The 23,480-nt window shown below is 35.9% G+C and overlaps 1 protein-coding gene across 1 annotated transcript in view; it reads left to right on the top strand.

Annotated features, from left to right (window-relative positions):
* DMXL1 (Dmx like 1) overlaps positions 1–23,480 on the top strand; it is a 76,192-nt gene that overhangs the window by 40,501 nt on the left and 12,211 nt on the right. Inside the window, exons 23-35 of the mRNA XM_037373815.1 lie at positions 40–237; positions 1,481–1,557; positions 1,739–1,866; positions 3,617–3,865; positions 12,504–12,682; positions 13,694–13,833; positions 14,139–14,224; positions 16,087–16,288; positions 17,258–17,375; positions 18,619–18,681; positions 20,332–20,418; positions 21,082–21,203; positions 21,316–21,457. Of these exons, the coding sequence (XP_037229712.1) occupies positions 40–237; positions 1,481–1,557; positions 1,739–1,866; positions 3,617–3,865; positions 12,504–12,682; positions 13,694–13,833; positions 14,139–14,224; positions 16,087–16,288; positions 17,258–17,375; positions 18,619–18,681; positions 20,332–20,418; positions 21,082–21,203; positions 21,316–21,457 (1,791 nt within the window). The remainder of the gene's footprint in view (positions 1–39; positions 238–1,480; positions 1,558–1,738; positions 1,867–3,616; positions 3,866–12,503; positions 12,683–13,693; positions 13,834–14,138; positions 14,225–16,086; positions 16,289–17,257; positions 17,376–18,618; positions 18,682–20,331; positions 20,419–21,081; positions 21,204–21,315; positions 21,458–23,480) is intronic.

The following is a 23,480-nucleotide window of genomic DNA, read 5'->3' on the forward strand; positions in this document are numbered from 1 at the left end:
AGCTGTACTATCACTTAGTTATATCTGTCTTGTTTTTAGGAGCAGTCGATACAGATACCTTCGAGCCCTAGCCCTCTACCAGAGCAAAGCTCCATACCTCTCCTATTTGCTTGCACAGCTAGTGCCAAAACAGTGGTGGCTAATCCGTTGCTACATCTTGGGAATTTAACTCATGATATATTACATGCCATAATAAACCTTGATTCACCACCTCATCCAGATACTCAGAACAACAAGGTGTGTATCTTTTTATAGTTGTTTGGGGTGGTTGTTGTTGTTATTGTCCAGTTTGCTGAATCTTTTTTTGACAGCGTGAAAGCTTTCTGATGTGCTTGCCTGTGACAAGTAATAAAACTGCGGAACACAAATATTTGCTGTAGTACTTATCTTGGGCTGAAATAATATCCACTGGTTATTACTTTACTGTTGAGGTGCTGAGCATCTGGCTCAACAAGCTGAAGTAGATTGTCATCTCTCAGGACTGGATCCTTGTCCAAGATGATACCTGTTATGGAGAACATGTACTACACTATCAGTGTCACATCTGTCTTTATGACAATATTAACATTACTTCTGTTACATTAATAGTAGACTCTCAATTGTATGTGCATCTCAATTGTAGACCTAAGTAAAATTAAGTTTTTAAAGTATAAAAACTGTCAGCAAAGTGCAGTAAATCCAGACTTTTTTTTTTGTGAAGTGGTATATATGTTCATATAATAAAATATAGTCTGTTAATGCAAGTTAAATTTCTGTAAGATTTTATTTGTGTTTAACCTTGGACTGGAAACCAAACCTAGTGTTTGGTTATATCTTCCCTGAAGTTTTGTATGTGTTAGGTCCCAAATCATGTTTACTTTTACTAGGGTTTTCTAGAGAACACTCAGGAGATTGCTAGGTGTCTAGTTCAGACTTTGTTTCAGAGGGAGCAGGCAAATAAATACAGTAAACTAATTTTTTTTAACTGAACCTTTTTTGATCAACAGATTCTTTAGTTCTTGGTGATACATTGAGAAAAGCATCAGCTATGATAAAAGTACTGCCCTATGTGATAGTGACTATATTTTCTGTGTGCCCAAGTAAACTAAGCTGCATTATAATTTTCATTCTGACCAAGGACTTTGTATTATGAGCCAATATATTGCTACTGTCTTAGGGTATAACCACTTACGACTGCTGTATAGAGGTTTAATATGTTGCTGTTTCTTCATTGAAAACATTGCAGCTAGCGTTGATCTGTGATTATTGGTTGGTAGGGTGAGTGAGTGCTTCCCCATCCCCTTCATTGCAAAGTGAATTGATTTATCTGAAGTGAATTCTGAAGAGACTGTGTCTTTGTAAGTTATTTTTGCCATCAAGTGCTTATACCTTCTATACTCAGTTCTTGTTCCACTGTTAGAAATCTGTATGCTTGAAAGGCTATGATACTAATCACTGTTTATCTTGAGTGTAATATATTCTATAAAACTTTGTCTTACAGATATATGTAATGCATACCTTAGCAGCGTCACTCTCTGCTTGCATCTACCAATGTCTTTGTGATGGCCACAGCTACAGGTAAATGTCTATACTTTTTAGAGAATGGTCAACACACTAATTCACTGCAGTGGTAGTATAATAGTGCACCAGAAGGCAGTGCGCACGCCTGACTACATCTATAAAAGGCTATAACTTAAGTAGTTTTAAACATAACTTTTTTTTTTTAATAAATACAACATCCCACTTTTCTGTTTCACAGCTTACTTCAAGCAAATCAGTTTACTGGAACAGTGTATCAGACAGTGCTATTAACTCAGCGCCATTCTCTAAGAACAACAAGCTTAGAAGAAACAGCGACTCCTAATACATCACCTGCTCAGTGGCCAGGTATCTAGAGTTGATTTGTTTCTTCCCTCTTAAGGAAAACTTAATTGTTTGGTTCCACTGTAAGAGCATGTAGCTATGCTCTGAAATTTTCAGTAGTATTTGTAACAGCTGTGTGGTAAAAATAAGTTACTGTAATAAAATTTTATCTTTATTTTTTAAAAGCTGTAAGCTAGTGATTCTGGTTATGTACCAAGTCGATTTATATTGTTTTCTCTTGCTAGAAAATGTCAAGGGGGCTTGAGTGTAAAGTGCAAGTAAGCAAAGTAGGATGAAGTGTTGTCCTGTGCTCACTTGCTCTCTCTGGAGGCAACAGATCAGTCTCACCATTATTCTACTTCTTATTCTTGAAAAGGAATTGAAAGGCTCTTAGTTTGTGCTCCATCTCAGAACAATTGTAACTTATATACAGCTTTTGGACTAACTTGAAACTATTGACGATGAGAAGTTTATAATTAATCATGTGGGTAATTCAGATAATTCTTGATGTGTGCTGGGATCTATGCTGTGAAGCTATACTGGTCACATTAGAGGGAGTGTAAGCTACTTAAGATATGTCTGTCTGAGCTTCAGTTTACAGCACCAACTTCAAGTGTAAAAAAACCCATGCTTTCATATTATAGGATTTCTTTTTCCAATAAGAAGATTCCAGATTAAAAAAAATCTTCTGGAGAACCTTAAGCAGTTTTTGTGTTTAATACTGTACTGGTTTTTTTTTCTTCTGCAAAATGCTCTGTCACTGGATCTACAGATTTTAGAGAGAAGCCAGATTTCTCCTTATTTCATTAGTTGCAGAATTAAACTTGTAATAAATGAGGCAAGGCGTTGTTAGCAGTTGTGCTTTTATAGGTAATGTCACCTTGAACTGATTTATATATATATTTTTTAATAGCTTCACATGCTTTATGTGCAAATGGGAGAGTATGATACAAAGGAGAACTTTCTGGCCACTGCTATTTGTATTTTCACTTGTGTGCAAAGTGCACAGTCTGTCACAGTCGGAGCCACACCTACAACTTTTTGTGGGAGCATAAAAACTGCAAGATGTTTAGTTCTTGGGTGAAAGAACACTTGTCAGACAATGAATAGTTCAAATTGATACCTGTGATTTTTGGTTGGCTCTACCAAGTGAGAATATAGCATTTCAACTTAGATTTATAACTCCTGCATAACACTAACTGGTACAACAGGCACCACAGGAAAGTCAGAGTAGATTAGTATTTTTGTTTTAACTGTAAGATTGGAAGCTATGTATTGAATATACTGTGCACTGAATTAAAAGGAGAAAGTAAAGACCTAACCTTTTGCAAGAACTGGAGTCAGAAAAGAGTGAGTTTGAGACATGGGGGGAAGAAAGGTTCATGTCAGTAACGTAACTAAATGTTGTATCATAGAGTTTCAGTACCAGGGAGTGGAATTAAAGCTGCCAGTAAGATATATCCCCCAAATTGAGTGCTTTTTGTAATTATTTTTGTTCCCCTTCTCATTCTTGAAAGAGTTGCTGTGTATTTCTTTAACTGTTAATCCAAAACATGAAGCTGAAAAGCTATAATAATCAGTTAAAAATAGATGCCATGCCATTTTCTCCTGAAGTTTTCAATTTCCTCATAGTCTTTTTCTACACTAGAAGGTACTAAATAACATAGGTTGCCAGTCAAAATACCCGTGATAATCCAGAGTAGATTCTCACACACATATGTGCTTTTTCTTTTTTTTTTTTTTTTCCTCTTCCCCCCCACCTCCCTATAAACAGGAATAACAGCTCTAATACGTCTCTTGAATTCTGCTGGTGAAGAAGCTCAGCCAGGTCTCACAGTTTTACTTTGTGAAATTCTAACTGCGGTCTATCTGAGCCTGTTCATCCATGGCCTAGCAACACATTCTAGCAATGAGTTGTATAGAATTATGGCTCATCCACTTAATAACAAAATGTGGTCTGCTATCTTTGGAGGAGGAGCTCATACGCCCAGCAGAGGACAGCTGCAATTAAAGACAAAAACTGGTTAGTTCTATTGTATTACTTACATTTGTCTTCTGGGATTTTTGACAAAATGGTGTGACTGCTGGAAGCTTGCGAGTAATTTCTTTAAATGCAGTGAGAATTCAGTATGGCTTTATATGTGCAAAAAACCCCAAGGATCTAAAATTATTGGTATAGATATTGTGTAGTAGACAGGAGGAAGCAGAAGTGAGTGGTATTGAAATAGTTTCCAAGTAGCACAACTGCTGTTAATGTGAGGGTCTTAAGTTCATCTTAAAGAGAAAATTTTCAGTACTATTACAGCCATTTTCAATGTTAATTTTAAAGCTTTCCATTTCTCTCATAATAAGAATATATTCCCATTTTACAACTACAGTATGTTTTCTCTCTTTGGCAGGTAGGCACTTCCCAATGCCTAGCCCACATCAGGTAGTAGTGTTCTCCATGGAATGTGTGGGATTTTCCAAATCCCTTACCGCCTTCAGTACTCATAGTCCTGCCAAACCTTCAGGCAAGATACTAGATTTAGTACTAGGCCTCTACATGCAGTTTGCTATGTGTGATTTTTTTGCGTATGTAGAAAGACAGAAAAACTTCTGTTTGCAAGCCATGACATCAAAATTTAAAGTGAAGTTCTGTAATTAAAGCAGCAATTGAATTGGGCCTTTTCAAAAAATCAGAAGTGCTGTTGTAATCTTACTATACTTCACTTGAAATCAATATTAAATATAAAATTACTTTGACCATGGTTTGAAAGGATCAGAAGTGTTTCATATCTTTGGAGAGCTGCTTGTTTTGCTTTTCGAATATAAGCATTATTATGCATGTGGATTTCTAAGTGTTCATTCTGTATGTTACAAAGAAAAGGTTTCTTGATGGTCAGTTTTGATAGTCTGAGAACCCTTTAGGAAAGCATTCAACCTTCAGGTGTTAAACTCTAATGATTATAAATTATCCCGAGGTCTAGAATGAATTCTGTGATGCTTTTCTTTCTGGAAGAGGTTTGTGCTCTGTAATTTAGTTGGACTGTTATAAAACCAAGAGCAGCAATCCTACAGATTATCTATTTTTTAAAAAAGAAAGATTATGTAAAGATAAATTTATTTAAACTATGCTGATTTTGTACGTTACATCTGAATATGTATATAAAAGTGTAACTAACTATATAATTTTTATTGTTATATTGTTATTATTGATATTAGATGAATGTTACATATAAGAATGCCTTGCCTTTCATTTAAGGACAACTGAAAATGTAGTCTAAGTACAGCCTTTGTCAGACATTATTTTCAGAGTAAAGATCAAGATTGATTTCTTATTCCAGATCTGATCCATTTTCTCTGTGGTATTGAATAAATACTTCATCACTTTATTAAGGCAAATATGTTCACCATATCAGAATTGTTGGAAGGCGTAACTGGCTTTTGTTGGCAATTATGTTTCTTAGGTGTTGGTAACTGAATTCTGAGGTGTGTTAATGCTGCTGCTGCTACTGTTTTAAAATTATAATAATTTTTACATAGAAATGTGTTCTGAAACGTATACTAAATAGCTGTCTGCTGCATGTTTTTCTTTAAAAAGGATGTTGGCTGTCTGATGGCAGAGATAGTAAAACTTGCTGGAAGAATCAAGACTAAAAATTCGAGGGAAGAAAGGTCCTTTTTAAATACTAATTTGTGGGGATAATCAAACACTGGGAAAGGGGCCTAGAGGGGCTGTGGAGTCTCCATCTTTGGAGCTATCCAAAACTTGAAGGCCATCACTTCAGTAAGCCCTGATCTGATTAAGGGGTTGGACAAGTCCCTTCCAACCTACATAGTTCTAGGATTCTGTAGGTCTTTAATTTGTTTTTAATATGTATTTATCTGGAGCAAATTCCGTGGAAGAGAATTTTTGAGAAACATCTTTCTCTGTCACTTTAAATTAAAAAAAAAGGGGGGGGGGGGGGCGGGGAGAAAGGGGAAAAAATAGGCCCACATTGAAGCAGTGGAGTCAGGTTAAAATCAAATATATTTTTGAGCCTTTACTGTGATCCCTTACTTTTTTTTCTGACACCCAGAAACGAACACTGAGAAGTGACCGGAATGCTTGTTCCAGTCAGCTAAGGCATGCTATTCCATAATAAGATTTAGTTGGTTTTTTTATAGCTTCCCATTTTGTTATGCATAACTACACTCTTTTCTCTTCAGTTTATTTTTAGACTTTTGGAAAATGTCTTTACTCTCCAATGGAGATCAAAAGCCAAAAATTCTCAACATTAGAAGTTCTAATATAATAACACTATATGTCTGCATGTCTTCTCCTCCTTGCCTTTCCACCCCCAGTCCTTTAGCACTTATCGTAATATGGATTTTGATCTTCAAGTTTCAAACTTGTTTTAAGAGATTATAGTATTATTTACAGAGCTGGCCAATAAAGTTAAGTGATTTCCCTTTCTGATCTTTGCTTTAGTTGACTTGAGCGTATAATAGTTTTGGATATAAAATTCCTCTTAAATAAATATGATCTTTTTTTAGACACAAACTAAGAATCAGGAACCAGAAAATAGTTCCTGGTAGTCTTGTAAAATCCTGGCCTCTGTTAAGAATTAGTTTGTATGAAAAACTATTGTTTTATTGCCTCTTTCATAGTAAAGATCAGACAAAGCATAGCAGTTCAAATGCTTTCTGGAGCTGCCTGATGTGTTACATTTTCCAGATGTGTTTCTTGGTTTTGCAGTTGCAGCAAATGATTTTGACAAACTGGGTTAGCATTTGAGAATTTAGATTGTGTCTTAAAATTATGGATAGGTTTTGTTTTCAAAGAGGCAATCAGCATATGAAAAATAATGCTATTGTTGATAATAGCAGACCTTTTCAAAATCATATTTACACATAGTTTCTCTTCAAAACTGTTTCAGAAAACTGTTTTGTAATTATGTAGATTATGTAGAGATGGTAAGTTATCTATAACCCAGAGGGTTCTTGAGGAAAAGTCTAAATTTTGCTTTAACAGTTAGAAATCCATAATTTCATTTCATATATTCAATTATTCCATGCTACCAGAGTAAATTAAATGCAAAATTACTTCGTAAATTTGAGTATTTTAGAAGTACACTTTATAGACCTAAAGTTGTCATTTTGGGTTTCAGATGTAGATAATAAAAAATCTGGTAATAATGAAGATGAGTTAGTTTTGTCCACTAATTGTTCTAACTTTCCAAGTAATTAAAAAAGTTGTAACACAAATATTTATATCTGACTACTTTTGTAGGGAGAAACGATAAACTGTCAGCTCTTACTGTGGTGAGTTTTGTCTAACATGCCAGAGGTTTTGAGAAAAAGATGCCTTGAAAATGAGGATATGCAGTCTTATGTGTCAGTCTTACGCGTGCGTTCTCTTGTTACATCCTTGTGGTGGGTTGACCTTGGCTGGATGACAGCTGCCCACCAAGCTGCTTTGTCACTCCCTTCCTCAGCAGAACAAGGGGGAGAAAATAAGATGAAAAAACCTATGTGGCCATATGGTATGGAATACCCCTTTGGTCACTTTGGGTCAGCTGTCCTGGCTGTGTCCCCTCCCAAGGTCTTGCCCACCCCCAGCCCACTGGTGAAGGGGGGAAGGTCAGAGAACAGCCCTGCTGCTGTGGGACGCTGCCCAGCAGTGGTCAGAACACCGCTGTGTTATCAGCACCCTTCTAGCTACCAGTACAAGCACGGCCCTACAAGGGCTGCGGCGGGGCTCAGCCAGACCCTACACAATGCTCTGAATTAATTTGTAGCTTTTGCTTGCTTTCCACAAATTATTATTCATGTCATCCTAGAAGACATATCACCACTACAGGTTTTATAAATGTTTGACTTAAGAGTAACAGAGCATCTATGCAGAAGATGAATTTGGTGTTAGCCAAGTTTTGCTTAGGCAGTTATAAAGAATAAGCAAACTCTTAGAGCTTTTGCATTTATGTACTTGCTGTCCCTACTGTGAGGTGGGTTTCATCCAGAATCTAAAATAAAACAAAAAACCATGAACTTGCATTAGTAGTGCTTCATGCTAGGAACACTCTGCTTCAGGATAGATCAAACAGTGCTATGTATCTACTACTCAATTGCAATGTCAAATCAGAAACAACAGTAAAAAGCCTTCATATTTAGACTTCATCTCCAGGAATGGCTTAATCTCAGAACAGATAAAAGGACACAGATTCCTCAAGTTTTAAAGCCTTCCAGCTTGTGTAAGGAGCTACAACAGCCATGGCAAACTATTCTTTTTTTAATGCAGGACTCCCTGCAGTATTGTTAGAAATGGAAATGTTGATGTCAATGTGAGAACAATTACCTTGAATTCCAGCTCAGAATTAAATTGCAATGTTTGGCTTGTTTTCTAACGGTATTTCAGAGTACCGAGTATTTCATTACTTGTGTGGCCTTTCTATTCTATATTAAAGTCTTTATCTTCTCACTATTACTGTTATATTATTGGTTAAGTCAGCTATTAAAACGGATTAGAAGTTTAACTTGAAGTTTTTGCACTGTGAATGGTGGGGTTGTTTTGGTTAAGTAGAAGTCTTAGATGATCAGAACAAGAAATGTCAAAAAAAAGTTTGTGTATGTCACCAAGTATTTTGTTGTGCTTATCTAGTTTTTTTAGGAGATTTCCATTGACTGTTTATTGAAATGCCCACAAAGTATATAATGTCTTCAGAAACATCTGAGAGATGTATATAACTTGCTTTGAAGATTCATTAAATGATGCATAAATACAACAAAGAATTTACAGTCTTGTATACATATAGTAATGAAACTGCAGCCTATGGAACTTAATTGCAATTGGTACTGTTGAATGCGAATTTACTAATTGCGTCACCTTGGCCACACAAGCTATTGCTTGTGATTAAGCAGAATATCGTGTTGAAAACTTAAGAATTTAGGATTTGTAACCTTGCAAATTGTTTTTAGGTTTGAAGTTGTAACGTCCAGCAGTGTAGACTTTTACCATGCTGCTGTTCCAGTTGGCTTTCATAGCTTCCCAAAATTACAGAAATCTGTGCAGGCCTTTACACTTGCTAAAGTAGTTTGAGGTGTTTCAAAAAAATCAGTATTTCTTTGTCCTGTTTCTTGTCATTCCACTCTTTTCTGGACTTCAGCAGTGCTGATACTTGTTGATGCCTGCCATCAAGGATGATTCTTCTGTGAGAGGACAACTATATAATTTTACAGCTCTTCATGAAGACTTGAATTTTTCATAGGGTTGTTGTGGTGTTGATGCTTCATGCCTGCACACAGTCTTCAATAAAATATAGTAACTCTGACTTGCATATTAGTTTTTTGGGGAATTGAGAGAGATCTGCCTTTTAGCTCTTCCTTGGAAAGTGGACAACAGGTCTTTTGAATATCATTGCATGTCTTGGACCTTGGCAGAAATAGAAGCATTTTCCTTGTCTGAAATATTCTAATATTCTTGGAAAATAACATAAGATTTATATTGGTCTTATGAGTAAAATGGGACCACAGATAAATGTTTTGAATGTAAAAGTTTTAACTAGAAACGTATGAGAAATTTGAAAGTGACTATAATTGATCTGAAATCCCAAATGACAGACTTTTAATGAATTCGTTAAAGATCTCTAGAATGCAAAAAAAAGTTGGCATTAGTACTATGTATTTCAAACCATTCTAGATGGTTGTGCTTTCATTTGCCTTAAATACTGACTTTTTGTCCTGATGGATAGCCTGCATAGTCTTAAAAATACAAAGAGTGATCCAACAGAATGGAAAAAGAAAGTACTGTTTTAATGTAAAGCATTTGCTTTTTGAATTCTGCTGAGAAAAAGAACTGCAAGCATATACTTGCTTATTTCTGTATCATGCAACATTTGCTCCTTATTTCATGCCTAGTTATTTTTTTTTAAACAATTGCTAAAAAGTCATAGTGATGCATGTGCATGCTCTTTCTTAGCTGATGAGCTTTAAATAATGAAATGAAAATGCATTGTACTGCAGCTATTGTATTTGCGACTTTTAGTACAGGTAAGTGGATTTCAAATAATATCTCTTAACAGGAAGAAAACCTGATACAGTATAGTAGTGCCACATGGACTGTTAAAATTTTCAGTTTCAAAATGAAAGATGAGATGTTGTCTTCAGATTTTATTAGATGCTATATATAAATTATTTTATAGTTCAGCTGGTTGTAATGGTAATGGTAGTCTTCTTACATGGTCAAAACTTTTTGAAAATCCTTGGAAAAACATGGGGTTTTCCTGGTCCAAAAATGACCAGAAATTAAGAAGAAATTCTGTCAGCTGCTGTGAATATAGAGGATTTGCCCATTAAAAAAAAAAAAACAAAACAAAAAAACAAAAAAACCCAACCAAAAAAGATCATAGCTGTAAGGTATAAAAACCCCAAAGTGTGGTGGTGTGTTTTGTTTTTTTTTTTTTTTTAAATCAGCTTAAATCTTACCTCCCTTAGGGTTTACAGTTGGCTCAGTTTGTGTTAAGAGAATGCAAGTCTAGTACAACTGTTCTTAAATGAGCACTGATTTTCTTTTGTGCAGTGTTAGACCTTCTGTTTTCAAGTGATTGAAGTACCTGTAAGAGTTTTGAAGGAAATAGTCTTTCAAGCATCAGTGAAGAGCAGAAGTCTCCTGTGGATAAAACATGTCAACAACGAAGAAAAAAAAAAAAAAAAAAAAAAAAAGGGGGGGGGGGGGGATAGGAAATACTTCTTTGTAGTAGTTCACTCCAGGTGTGCATGGGGATGCTGGCTTTTTTTGTGCCATCCACACCATTATTAACAGGAGAAAGTTAATTTCAGAAGCTTCAGTGGAGTTTAGTTTTGTGGGCCCCTGGCAGCAGAAGTGATTAAGGAAGGTTAAAACAATAAAGAACTCACTTGTGTTCATGATGTTTGTATTAGTTCATCCTTGTAACCTGTCTGGCCCAATGTGTTGATGCTTGAACTCAATGACAGGGATATCTAATCTCTAGGTCAGCCCTTCTGGCCTGCAGATTGCTTTCTTGGAGTCTATTTATTACTGCTGTTAGATCAGCCAAGGACTCAAATTGCAAGGCAACCCATATTCCCCTTTACTTAAGAGATGAGTAGATGAGATCTTTTATGACTAGCTGCCTAGTCTCATTATTGCTTTGTGTGAAACAAAAAACCCACTTAAACAAGAAACAACCAAGAAATTTTTCTATACTTTTATTGCCCAACTGTGGGGTTTTTTGCATTTAAAAAAAAAAAAAAAAGACTGTGGTGGGGTGGAACTTTTAGTGTGTTCTGCGATTCCTTTGGGTGGTGCTATAGTTTTCAAAGCTTCAATGGAGAAGGGAGATTTTGAAAAGCTTAAGAAAAAAATAAATGTTCCGTACTCGGTTAAATAGGTGTTGCAAGCTTTTGGGACTTCAAAGGATAGTTCAGAGAATCATCTCCCTTTCAGTCTTAGTGGTTTAGCTCTCTGTGTTTTACCTGTCTTGAACCTATTTAATTATTTTGTTATAGAAACTAATCTCCATGCATTACATGTATCTATCTAAAAATAAATAAAAAAACTGTAACAGATTAGGAAATGGATTCAAATGCATTTTGTCTTTAATGGAAGGTGAAAATGAAGGCCACCGTGTTGTAATAAACCTCCAAATATGATTCCATTTCTCCCTTGTCTCCACTTCAGAAGTGTTCCGGAGAGCCAGAACACTTAACTTACTGCTCAGGGCCTGTGACAATCTGTATGGTTCCCCCTCTACTAACAGAAAGGCTGTACTAGAATACAATTCACCTACCAAGATCCGGAATGATTTCAGGTTATCAGATGGCTATGTGAGCCTCTTTTTAAGTAAGCCATTACTTTTTCCGTATTTATGAACTTGATACTCTTCAATTAACAAGAAATTATAAGGGATCTGAAATGAGACTTGTTCATTAATTTATGACATAACTACACTAAGATATTTCTGATAGCTTGGATAAGCTGTTTCCTTAAGTACTCTAATCATCAAGAATGTAATTCAAATAAGTCTCTCAGACATCTCTTATTCTGACAAAAGTCAGTGTTGGGGGAAGTGAGGGGACCCCTCAGCTTCTAGGAGTTAGTGTTAGTAGAAATAAGTAGTCCTTCCCTGTTTGATAAGGTATATATCAGATTGTATTAATTAAAGTGGGATCTTTTTTATATGCTGGAGAAATATATTGTCAGGACATAGGGATTTATCAGAACTGTATCATTTAGAAAAGAGTACAGACCTCTGGAAGGAGGCAAAGTTAAAACTTGGAGTAGGAATGGCAAGCTTAGATATTTGCACTATATATTCTGAAAGAAGATACTTGGCTTGTGTTAAAAAAACAAGCACAATCAGTGTCAGTGGTGCTTATTAAAGTAATTTAGTTTTGCAGTGTTGTTGCTTGAGCAACAGTATTTGCCATCTTTGTTATAGGAAGAAAGCTTCTAATGCAGTTACTAGGGTAGTTCTTTATTTGTGCAGGGGGGTTGCTGCCTCTGCAGTTCTAGTTATGTGTTAGTTTGGAATATTTGAGTATTAATGTTCTCTATGCTCATTTACTACAGATCAAATTTTAAAAACTTGTAATGAGGAAGACTTTTACTTTCTGTTATAAATCCTCTTATTTAAACCATCAGGGAAGTGAAGCAGACAGTTTAAAGCAACATACTGTATTTTCTTCCTGTGTAGATGATGGAGAGAAACAGCAAAAACGTTACAGGCTTTCACCAAAAACCTCTCCAAAAGAGAGTTCTGCATTGCCTGCATTGCCATTGGTAGACCAGGAATCTCCATCTTACAAAGAAAGATTTATTCCTCCTGAGCTTAGCATCTGGGATTATTTCATTGCAAAGGTAACTTTTTGCTATTATGACAGTTAAATATCTTCTTTAATTTCTGGAATGGTAATTTTTTTTTCATCTTAGTCTTTATTCTAGATACAGATTTAGATGTTTGAAAGAAGCTGCCTGGTGTTATTACTTATATTTAGCTTTTTCTAGAGCTAATAAATACCTCTACAGCCTGGAGGTATTTTTGAAACATTTTTCTTAAATAGTTGTTAAGAAAAAATTTTTTTTTCAGATAATAGCGTTAACAAAACATGTTGCTTTTTACATGTTGCAGGGTACAAATGTGTAGGTGATTGTGGATCAGCCATTTAGGTGAACAAGGGAACTTGAGAAGCTTTTTATCATCTAATTCAAATGGGTGAAATGAACGTGTATACTTACTAGAAATTGTTATGTTGCCTTCTGTCAAGTCTCTGGCATATCATTGTGGAAAGTTATATAATTGTATGGAGCTGTACAGCACATTTCTATATTTAAAATCAGCTATATCATCAAAATAAATATATAAGCAGTATTTTATGAGCAAGGACAAAAAAGAAATTGTGAATACTGAATAACACAGTAAGGCATGAATGGCAGGCTTACCATAAATACTGAACTCTGTAGGCAAGGTTTAGGATTTTCTTGTTCTTTAGTCCTCTGAGCCCTTGGAAGAACTAGAGAGAATATACACTGGTGGTTTTGGCTTCTCTGACAAAGCTTGTGTGTCCTGTGTGTGGTTTGATATATCTGATATGAAAGTAAAGAAAATAATAATTGGAAAACTGCTAGTATTTTCATTTTCAGCATTAGAATATTGAATAATGTAAAAATTAAGTAAGCTGTTAAAATATGCAATGCTTATGGACAGTTAACCTTTTCATGAGGTACTCCATCTTACTCAATTTAGTAACATTTGATATGTCTTCTTTTTTATACAAAGCATTAAGTATGATATTGATGTATATTTTAAAAGATAATTTAAAACTAGCTGTTGGCTGGAAGATACTCAAGGAATGTTGTTTAAAATTTTAGCCTTTTCTTCCACCACAAAGTAGAGTGGAATATGATTCAGAAGAGAGTCAGGAAAGTGGTGAAGATGATGAAAATATTGATAGCGATGTGTTTGCATCAAATTCACATAATCAAGAGCATTCTAATTCAAATTCATACAGGTAAGTAACTCTTTAGAACACAAGATGGCTGGACTTGCATTTCTGGCCTTTTGAGATAATACACCAGTTACTTGATACTTTATGGCAGTATATTATCCAGACTTAGTTAACTTGCAATTATTATTTTACTCATTAATACATGACATAGTGATGTCTGAATTCAAAGTATCTATAATAATCTAAAATACTGTTTGTAGTTTTCAGCAGTTTATAGAGAGGATTTAAAAATCGAAAATTAAATCCTAATTGTGAATAAGTGAGAAAAATTTCCTATAGTAAATGACTTACTGGTGCTTTCTTGTTAGTTGGTCACTGATGAGATTGGCAATGGTTCAGCTGGTACTTCACAATTTGAAGATTTTCTACCCTTTGGCTGGACACGATCTTTCAGGTAATATGAAAACACAACTCTGCTGCTTACCTAATAACTACATGTAAATGTAATGTGTTGAATGATATATATGTTGAGGCTTTATTTTTAGTTTACTAATTTTTCGTGATCTAGGAATAATTGTTCTGATAGGGTTTATTTTATAGGTATATTTATGAAATAACATAATTAAAATAAAAAAGGTGGGTGGGTAAGATGAGTGGGTCAGAAGGAATGCTCAGTAGGTGGCAGAAATCTCTATAATTTTTTTATTGTTTGCCTCTTAGTCATACAAGAATGTTTACAACATCTACTTCTTGGTGGAAACCCTGTAGTTTTTTGTAATTCAAGTTACATCATTCCTACTCCTTGTTTTATAGAATCATGGAGTGTTTTGTGTTAGAAAGAACCTTTTAAAGATGATCTAGTTCCAACCCCCCTGTCATGGCAGGGGTGTCTTTCACTGGATTGTGTGGCTTAGAGCCCCATCTGACCTAACCTTGAGCACTTCCAGGGATGGGGCATCTACAGCTTCTCTGGCAACCTGTTTGAGTGTCTCACTATCCCAATCTTAAAAATTTCTTCCTTATGTCATCTCTCTTTTAGTTTAAAACCATTACTCCTTGTCCTATCACTACAAGCCTTGGTAAAAAGTCTTTCTTCGTCTTTCTTCTAAGTCCCCTTTGAGTATTGAAAGACTGCAGTAAGGTCTTCCTGGAGCTCCTCTTCTTTAGGCTGAACAACCCCAGTTCTCACAGACTTTCTTCACAGGAGGTGTTCCATCCCTCTAATTATTTGTGCAGCCCTCCTATGGACCCACTCTAATAGGTCCATGTCTGTCTTGTACTGGGAGCCCCAGAGCTGGATGTACTCCAGTATGGGGTCTCATGAGAACAAATGAATTAGAGGGAGCAAATCACCTCCCTCACCATACTGGGCACCCTTCTTTTTATACAGCCCAGAATGCAACTGGCTTACTGGGCTGTGAGCAGACACTGTCAGCTCATGTCTAGCTGTTCACCAGTATCCCCAAGTCTTTCTTAGCAGGGCTGCTCTCAATCCATTTGCCCCTCAGTCTGTACTGATACTGGTGATTGCCCCAACCTAGGTGCAGGACCTTGCACTTGTCCTTGTTGAACTTTGACAATCGCATCAACCCACTCCTCAAGCATGTCACGGCCCCTCTGGATGGCATCCTTCTAGCAAATCAGTGGCACCACTCACTTGGTGCTGTCTGCAAACTTGCTGAGGGTGGGCTTACTACCACTGTATTAAATTATGAAAGATCCTGAACAGTAGGGGTCCCAATATGCACCCATGAGGGACACCACTCGTTACTGATCTCCATTTGGACATTGACGAGTTGACTGCAACTCTTTGGATGCAGTCGTTCAGCCAATTCCTTATCCATTGAATAGTCCATCCATCAAATCTGTATCACTCTAATTTAGAGGTAAGGATGTTGTGTTGGACAAACACCTTACAGAAGTCAAAAGTAGAGGACATCAGCTGCTTTTTCCCATGCCCACTAGTGCAGTCAGTCTGTCATAGAATGCCACCAGATTAGTCACGATTTGCATTTTGTGAAGCTATGTTGGCTTTCTCTCATTACCTGCCTGTCATATGCCTTGAAATAGCTTCCAGCAGAATCTGTTGAATGATACTTAATTTCTGTCAGCATCGGAGGAGTTTGTTCCTGTATTTAGCAGTGCTAGCATAAAGCAGTTCATCTTTTTATACTTGCAAGTACCAAGTTGAGCTTTTAATAGAGCTTATTTTTGGAGATATTTGAGATACACTTCAGCCTTCAGCTGTGGAATTATTGTAGTCAAGTTTATAATGTAGAAGGAAGGGTTTTCATTATTGTTTACTTGTCTTTCTAGAGCTTCCAGTGAGCTCCCCAATATGCCATGCAGTTTTGAAAACACTACAGCGCTGGGAACAAGTTCTTCTCCGACGTCTTCAGCTATATGGTGGTCCACCTCAACATTATATTTCAGTTCTTGCTTCTGAAGATGCCCTAGCTGCTGGGCCTGCATTGCTTCGCCATAAAACTTTACTTGAGCCTACAAACACTCCATTCAAGTGAGTCTAACTTCTATATACACTGACTATAGTACCTTTAATATACATCAAGCATTACATTGTTAGTGCATGTGATAGACCATAATTTTGGTAACTACGTAATGCCAGTTTCTAGGTTTTCTCTAATCCGCTGTGAAATCGTATGTACATATCAAAATTTATGCATCTCTGATCCAAAGCAAGATTGGGGGTGGGGTGGGGGGAGGAAATTATTGCTTCTGATTTAAGTTCTTTTATTAAACCTTAACATACTGATTTTGAGTGTGTGTGTAAAATCTACAGGGGAAAATAAAATAAAGAATAATAGATTTGCCCTGAGAGATAATTAAGTATGAGTGACAATGAGTTAATGGCCTCATCTTTGGAGGGAATAAAATTATGTTCTTATCAGCATTTTTTCCTGAAATCAGAGAAGAAATTTTTACTGTTTGATATTTGCATAGTTGTGACTCCACATAATTGCGTGTTTAGCCAGAAAAGTGTGCTCAGTTCTTGAACTGTTTTTAAATAGGTTTTAAATAATTTCTGCCTTTTTAATCTTACTATCACCTGTGGTTGCAGAAGCATCAGAAAGCTTGTATTTTTGTTGTAAAATACCTCACAATTTTCTTAGTTTCAGTAACTTGATTAAAAAGCATCCATGTTGTAAAAAATGAGGTGGCCTAATAAATAATCTGTATGCTGACCTTATTGTTGTGTAATCTCTTGAAAAGATTTTTCTTCCTAATCCCACAATAGGAGGTAAAAATTCTGCATTCTGTTCCTTCTTCCTTTTGCGCCTCTTCTCACATGTAGGTTTGTCAGGAAGATGGTACCAGAATGCTTCCAAATAGGTCTTGTGCATTGTTCAGAGAGCTGTAGTTTTGCTTCAGCATTTCTTCTGACTATAGTATGATTAGAATATTAGATATTGCTGTCTCGTTTAAGTATGGGCATGATTAAAATATTTATTTTAACTTTGTTCTGTAGATCTAACAGTCATGTTGCACTATCTGTGAAGAGGCTCTGGCAGTACTTGGTTAAACAGGAGGAAGTTCAGGAAACCTTTATCAGAAATATTTTTACAAAGAAGCAATGCCTAAATGAGGTTGGTGTGGTATATAAAACACATAAAATGTCAGTCAGTCTATGATCTTTTACTTAGGTTAGTTGGCTGGCTTGTTTACTTTCCGAAGCATGAATGGATAATATACTATAACTCTGAATCTACATTATTTCATAATAAAAATCTTTGTCCATTGCTTTATTGAAAACAAATAGTCTTTGACTGTAGGCTGACAGCTAACATCACTTAGATACAGTTAGCTTCTTTGTGAAGATCAGTATAAAATCTACCTGAAAAGAGTAACAGACATTTTAAAATGAAAAACAGTGATGCAACCAAAATTAAAAATGTTCGAGTCATAGCCATCCTGGGTTTATCAACTAGTTTTTATTATGTTATGATTCAATTTTAATAAGAAAATAGTCATACAACAGTTAATATTTCTGTCCCTGATAACTTGTGCCAGCATCTAGCTGGATTCCAGGTTCCGGGTTCTGTTAAATGTTTTAAAGTTGTGGTTCTGTAATGGAATTTTGGGGGTTTTCCTCCCTCTTCAGTTACTCCTTTTCTTTCCTACTCCCCCCAAAAATCTATTACAGAAAAATTAAGGAATAGCAGAAACAGGAGAAAGAAGATCCAAACAAATGAAATGTGCAGCAGAAAGAGTATTCATGTCTAGTAAAGCCATGGCAGCAAAGAGTTCTGTATGAGCTAATCTTTGTCGTGTCACAACTAGAATATTAACCTGTTGGAGTATTTGTGGCCAGTTGTGTTCACTACAGGCTGCACTTAAAAGGAAAATTGTTACTTTTGTCTTGTCCTTTGAAGATGCACCATTTCTGATCATGTCATGTTAATGCAGCCGTGTTGCTATGCTGTACAGAAAGGTATTTTGGAATATTTTAGATGTGTTTTTTATGTTTTGAAGTAGAATCACTGACAGCCTTACATGGCATAGGTTTGTTTGTTTTATTTTGTATTGTCTCATTACTGATAAATTATCAGTGGAGATCGCTTGTTTTCCAAGAAATTTGACTTTTGACATGGACAAGATTTTGCTACAGTACAGAATTGGTAAATCAGTGTCTTCTGTACTGAACTTAAGGTTTAGGATTTGATAATTAGTTACTACATAAAATACACATGTGTATGTGTGCAAACATGCTGTTGTGTTTCGGTTTTTCTTTGTTGGGGTAAACAACAAGGAATTAAGCATTTCCTTGATACTTGCATGTTATGTCTTATCTTTATTCTTTGTTCTGTGGTGGTTCTTTCCTTGGTGAAGTCGTTAGACGAGCACAATGAAACAATGAAGAATACTGTGGTGGAGGAGCCTATCATCAATAAGGTACACAGTAGTAATGCTCAAGTTAATTAGACCTTACATCATAATGAAAAAAATCCTTTTTGAAAAGATGCTGATCTCCCTGAAAAAAAATATTTGCTGACATAGCAAATAAACATAAAAATTCAGTTTTGCAAGAGACTGAGTTAAACTAGTATGTTTATACAGCCTATCTGAAACTAAACATATCTTAGAAAGCTGGATTAAACAACCAGGTAATAACAATATATATTATCAAATTCCTTAGCTATGCCAAATGAAGAGCTGAGGCTGAAATTTGCCCAAGTGACAAAAATTCAGTACTACTGTGGGAAAACAGTACATACAGGACCTTTCACCAGTATGAGATGGCTAGAATTGTTCCCTACAAGTAAAGGTAGTTAACTGAAGTTAAAAGTTAAGTTTATTGGCATGATACATACTAGTTTGCTACCCAGAATATTCACTGAGTCTTTTAAGATTGATACAAATGAACTGATATAACAACTTTGTAGCAACTTTCTTGAAAGATTGGTGTGAGACACTGGAAGGGTGTAATACTATGTCAAGTTCAGCAAACAAATACCGTACTCTTCAGGTCATCTTTTACAAAACTAGTGACAAGACAGAAATGAAAACACCCTGTGATGTGCTTGGACTACCTTGATATTAATTATGTGATAAAGCAGTATTAGCAAGTAGGTAATTTGAACTGACTGGGGAAAAAAGTAATCTGAAACCTTGTTTAAATCTTTTGAAGACAAGAGAATTTAGAAATTGAAGGATAGCAGCTGGGCAATGGTGGTTCTGGAATAAATCTTTTAAGAAAATACAGAATTTTACATTTGTAATTCAGGTTTGAATTAGTATGTCATTTGTCTGGCATTGCTGTTTTTTTTTCTGTAGAATTATTACAGCAGACCAGAGTCTAATCTATCAGTTTAATACTTGCAATGCTGAGATTAATTCTGAACAGGAGTACTACAGTGCTGGTAGAGTTTAGAATTTTGTTGTGTGCTGACATATGCGTGAATGCATTTCTAAAATACAAAAAGGTAGACAAGATTCAAATACAACATTAGATCACATTAAGAAAAAAAAAGAAAATGTGATAGTAAAAAGTTTGTGGTACTGGAATGTACAGGATTCCAGAGTTATTTAATTATGGAGAACGATGAGTAGATAAGCTGACAAAGTTCAAATCTATTTTCCTACTGAGAATCTTGGCTACGTGTTCTTTCAGGCTATTTCGTCAGTTTCAGTGGCAAAAAGCGTTTGCTAAGAGCATGAAAAGACTTAGCAAATTATTGTAAGAACAAAACATCAAGACTCAATTTTTTTACTATCAGTATCCCCCAAGTGTGCATGTGGCCTTGCTGTTTTCAGCATCCCTTAAAAACTTGAGAATGAACACAGTACTGTGACTTCTGTGACAAATACACACTTTCTGTGTTGCTGTCATAATCTCAGCATGGCAGTGGGAAGCTAGATTATTATACACGAAAGAGGTTTACTGTAAATATTACAGGTTATACTTGTCTCATTTTCTTAGAAACAAAATCAAGACAAAATGCATGACATCTCAAAATACTGTGTTTGGTCTCTGAACTTCCAATAAAAAGTAAGGTTTGCATAGAAATTTGCATTTAAATGTGCTTTACTTTTTGAATACAGATAGAAACTGATAGGGGATACCCAGGAGGCAAGGCAAGAATAATCCATAAAGAGTCTGACATCATTACTGCTTTTGCAGTCAATAAGGTGAGTATAACGGAGGTAGGATAATCTAATTGTTGTACTTCCACCTGATAAACAGGTGGTGGTCCCATTGTGAATGGGTGAGATATCCTTTGCCAGCCATCCTGCTACAACTTAACCTCATAGTGCTCCCTTCTATAAAGCACTTCATAATTATCTTTTCCTAATTAAATAGTTTTATTATAATTTTTTTTTCTATTGTGCAGTGGCTTGAGGGACAGGAGGGGTGGCCTCCACTTGGTCTTTGAGCTTGTGTGTGGGAGTATTTTTTGTTCTCTGTCTAAGACAACCTGGAAGTCATCTTTTCTTCTGTTTAACTGTTTACACCTTAAGAAGCTGAGGAGGGGAACCTGTTTGCAAGCACTGTAGTATAGTTACCTCATGTTTATCCTTTGAGGAAAGCAAAGAAAAACTAGAGCTGCTTGAGAGAGGTATAAAATACAAATAGTGTGTCGTGCTGTCCCAGATGCAAAGAAACTTTTAACAGGGAAATGTCAAGTATAGACAGTTTAAGTATATAGATTTTTAGACATAAATGTTTGAGTTTTTTAAATTGATTGAAGTGTATGTTTTTGTGAACTGTACTATAACCAGAGAAAATTGTAAAACCTACCTTTTTGAGTATTCCTTTTTTATCTGCCTTTGTGTGTGTTACTTTTTTTCCAGGCAAATCGGAACTGCATTGCAATAGCATCAAGTCATGACATTCAAGAATTAGATGTTTCTGCGATTTTAGCTACACAGATCTATACCTGGGTTGATGATGATGTGGAAATAGAAAATAAAGGGTATACTTTCTGTGTTTCCAATATCACAGCTTGACTGTGTATAAATCAGTGTAACAAAGCATGGTGTTTAATATTGTTGTTTGGAATCTAACTTATATTGTTTCATTTATAGGGCTGATGATTTCTTAGTTATACACGCTCGTGATGATCTGGTAAATGTGCAGGGAACCACTCCTTATACTCATAGTAATCCCGGCACACCTATCAATATGCCTTGGCTTGGTAGTACACAAACTGGCAGGGGTGCATCTGTGGTAAGTCGCTTATCAAAGATTAGCCTTTCGTACTCGTATCTGCTTCTCTCCTTTTATCTGTTTATTGTTGCTGATTATATTTTACTGTTAGTGTGTAAGTAAATGTAGCTTTTCTGTGTAATTAAGGCGAGATGGATTTTTTTTTTGTAGGTTAAAATGCTGCACAGAATTTAAGATACCACCAACTAAGCAAGTGAAGTTTTTAGTCAAGCCATATATGCTTTCTTTACTTTAGATACATTGTTTAAAAATAAAGAATCAGAGTTCAGGTAAGAAGTTGCTGCTTAAATTGTTCTTGAATGACTTGAAGCCAAACCCTGTATCAAAGAAGCATATATTCAGGAGATTTCGAGATATAAATTGGTAAAGACTGGGTAGAGATACTCGTGTGAAATACCAACATAGCTTTTATTTTAAGCATAAGCTTAACTTTCATTCTGCATTCCAGACTATTCCAGTTTTTATTTGAAAATAAACATCAACAACTGTTCTAATAAAAATACCTTTGTAGTGCGCTGTATACTGGTATGAGCCTGTATTGTAGAAAGAAAAGCAAATGAACTCCTAAAGCAGATTTCTCTGGCAGGACAGAGGCTTCCAATGAAATCAATTAAACTCTGGAAACTGAGTGACTTAAACTTTGGGAAAATGGGGATTCTTTGTCTCATAAGAAAAATGAGGAGGGCAGGACTGCAGAAATAGGGCCCAACTACATAGATCATGCGTAGTTTGAACTACACGTCATGCTGATGTATGACTTTATCTCCAAAGCTGTTGTCAGCTATGTCTGTGAAGTGCTGTGCAGTTTTGCCATAACTCTGCTGAGCAGCATTATTAAATATCTTGCTTCTGAAGATGGTGTTTTCGAGGAAATAATGAGTTTCACTGTTAGGCATTTCTGAAATATGCTGGAGTGAGGGACATCCACTAAAGTGTGACTATGTCCATGTGAGCAGATTGATCCTTTTTATCATAGAGGTGACACCTGCGCAAGGGTAGGTCTTACTTTCAGAAATAGATTCTGTGTCTGGAGTGAAGCTTGACCCTGAGCAAAAAGCTGTTAACTCAGATTTAATTCAGATCAAATGATGATTCTAGTCTGGCCATTGACATACTTACTTTAGTTCCTGTGCGGCATAGATGCTCTCTAATAATGCAGATCTGTTGATTACTTAGCTAGGAGGTGCTTATTTGGAGCCAGTTAACTGGGCTGAAACGGTCATGCAAGACACCCACATCTCTCATCCTGTCTGCACAGATGTGCAGTTTTCTTGGATAACTGAATGCATTAAGTCTTGTGACTTGGCTGGGCTTTGGGGCATTTAACAGGTCAGAACAAGTTATTAAGTGGTGGCAGAATGAAATAACCATGTGTTAATTCATATTGTAGTTGATTTTTTAGAAAATATTTGATTGTTAGGAGGAGTAAATAACAAACGAGCATTATAAGAACAATAATGTTATCCATACAGGGAAGTGCATATTGTTGCAGTACCTACACCTCTATCTTCTGTGTGCTGATCCTAGTCAAACGTTTTGCCGCTCTGGTATCACGATCAGGTCTCTTCTGCAAGTAGGCTTTGAATGCCTTTGCCAGTTGCTTCTCTCACTTCCATTTATACATACATACACACACATTGTGTATTTCTCAACAAATTAATTACACAATCTATTAATGTAAACTATTCTTACGTGACTTTCTATTTTATATGTGGTAAAACTTTCTTACCTAAACATATATGTCTGTGCTTGTGTTGAATGCATTTGCTGTTAAACTTTGGACCTAAATTTTGTTTGTCATGCTGGTTGACTGTGGCAGAGTAGAGAGCCAACCACAGCACAAAAAAACACCTGCCCACTAGGAAGGGGAGACAAAGGTATTGAATAAAGGCAAAGTAAATGAATGAAGAGATAGGGATTCTTGGGAGGAAATAGTGTTACTGTGGAAGGACTCAAATCTGGAGGAAAACCAGCCTCACCAAAATCTTTCTGTTGGTACTCTTTGTTAATTTGTTCCTTCACA

This window comes from Falco rusticolus, chromosome Z (genome assembly GCF_015220075.1).
Source record: "Falco rusticolus isolate bFalRus1 chromosome Z, bFalRus1.pri, whole genome shotgun sequence".
Lineage (NCBI taxonomy): Eukaryota > Metazoa > Chordata > Aves > Falconiformes > Falconidae > Falco > Falco rusticolus.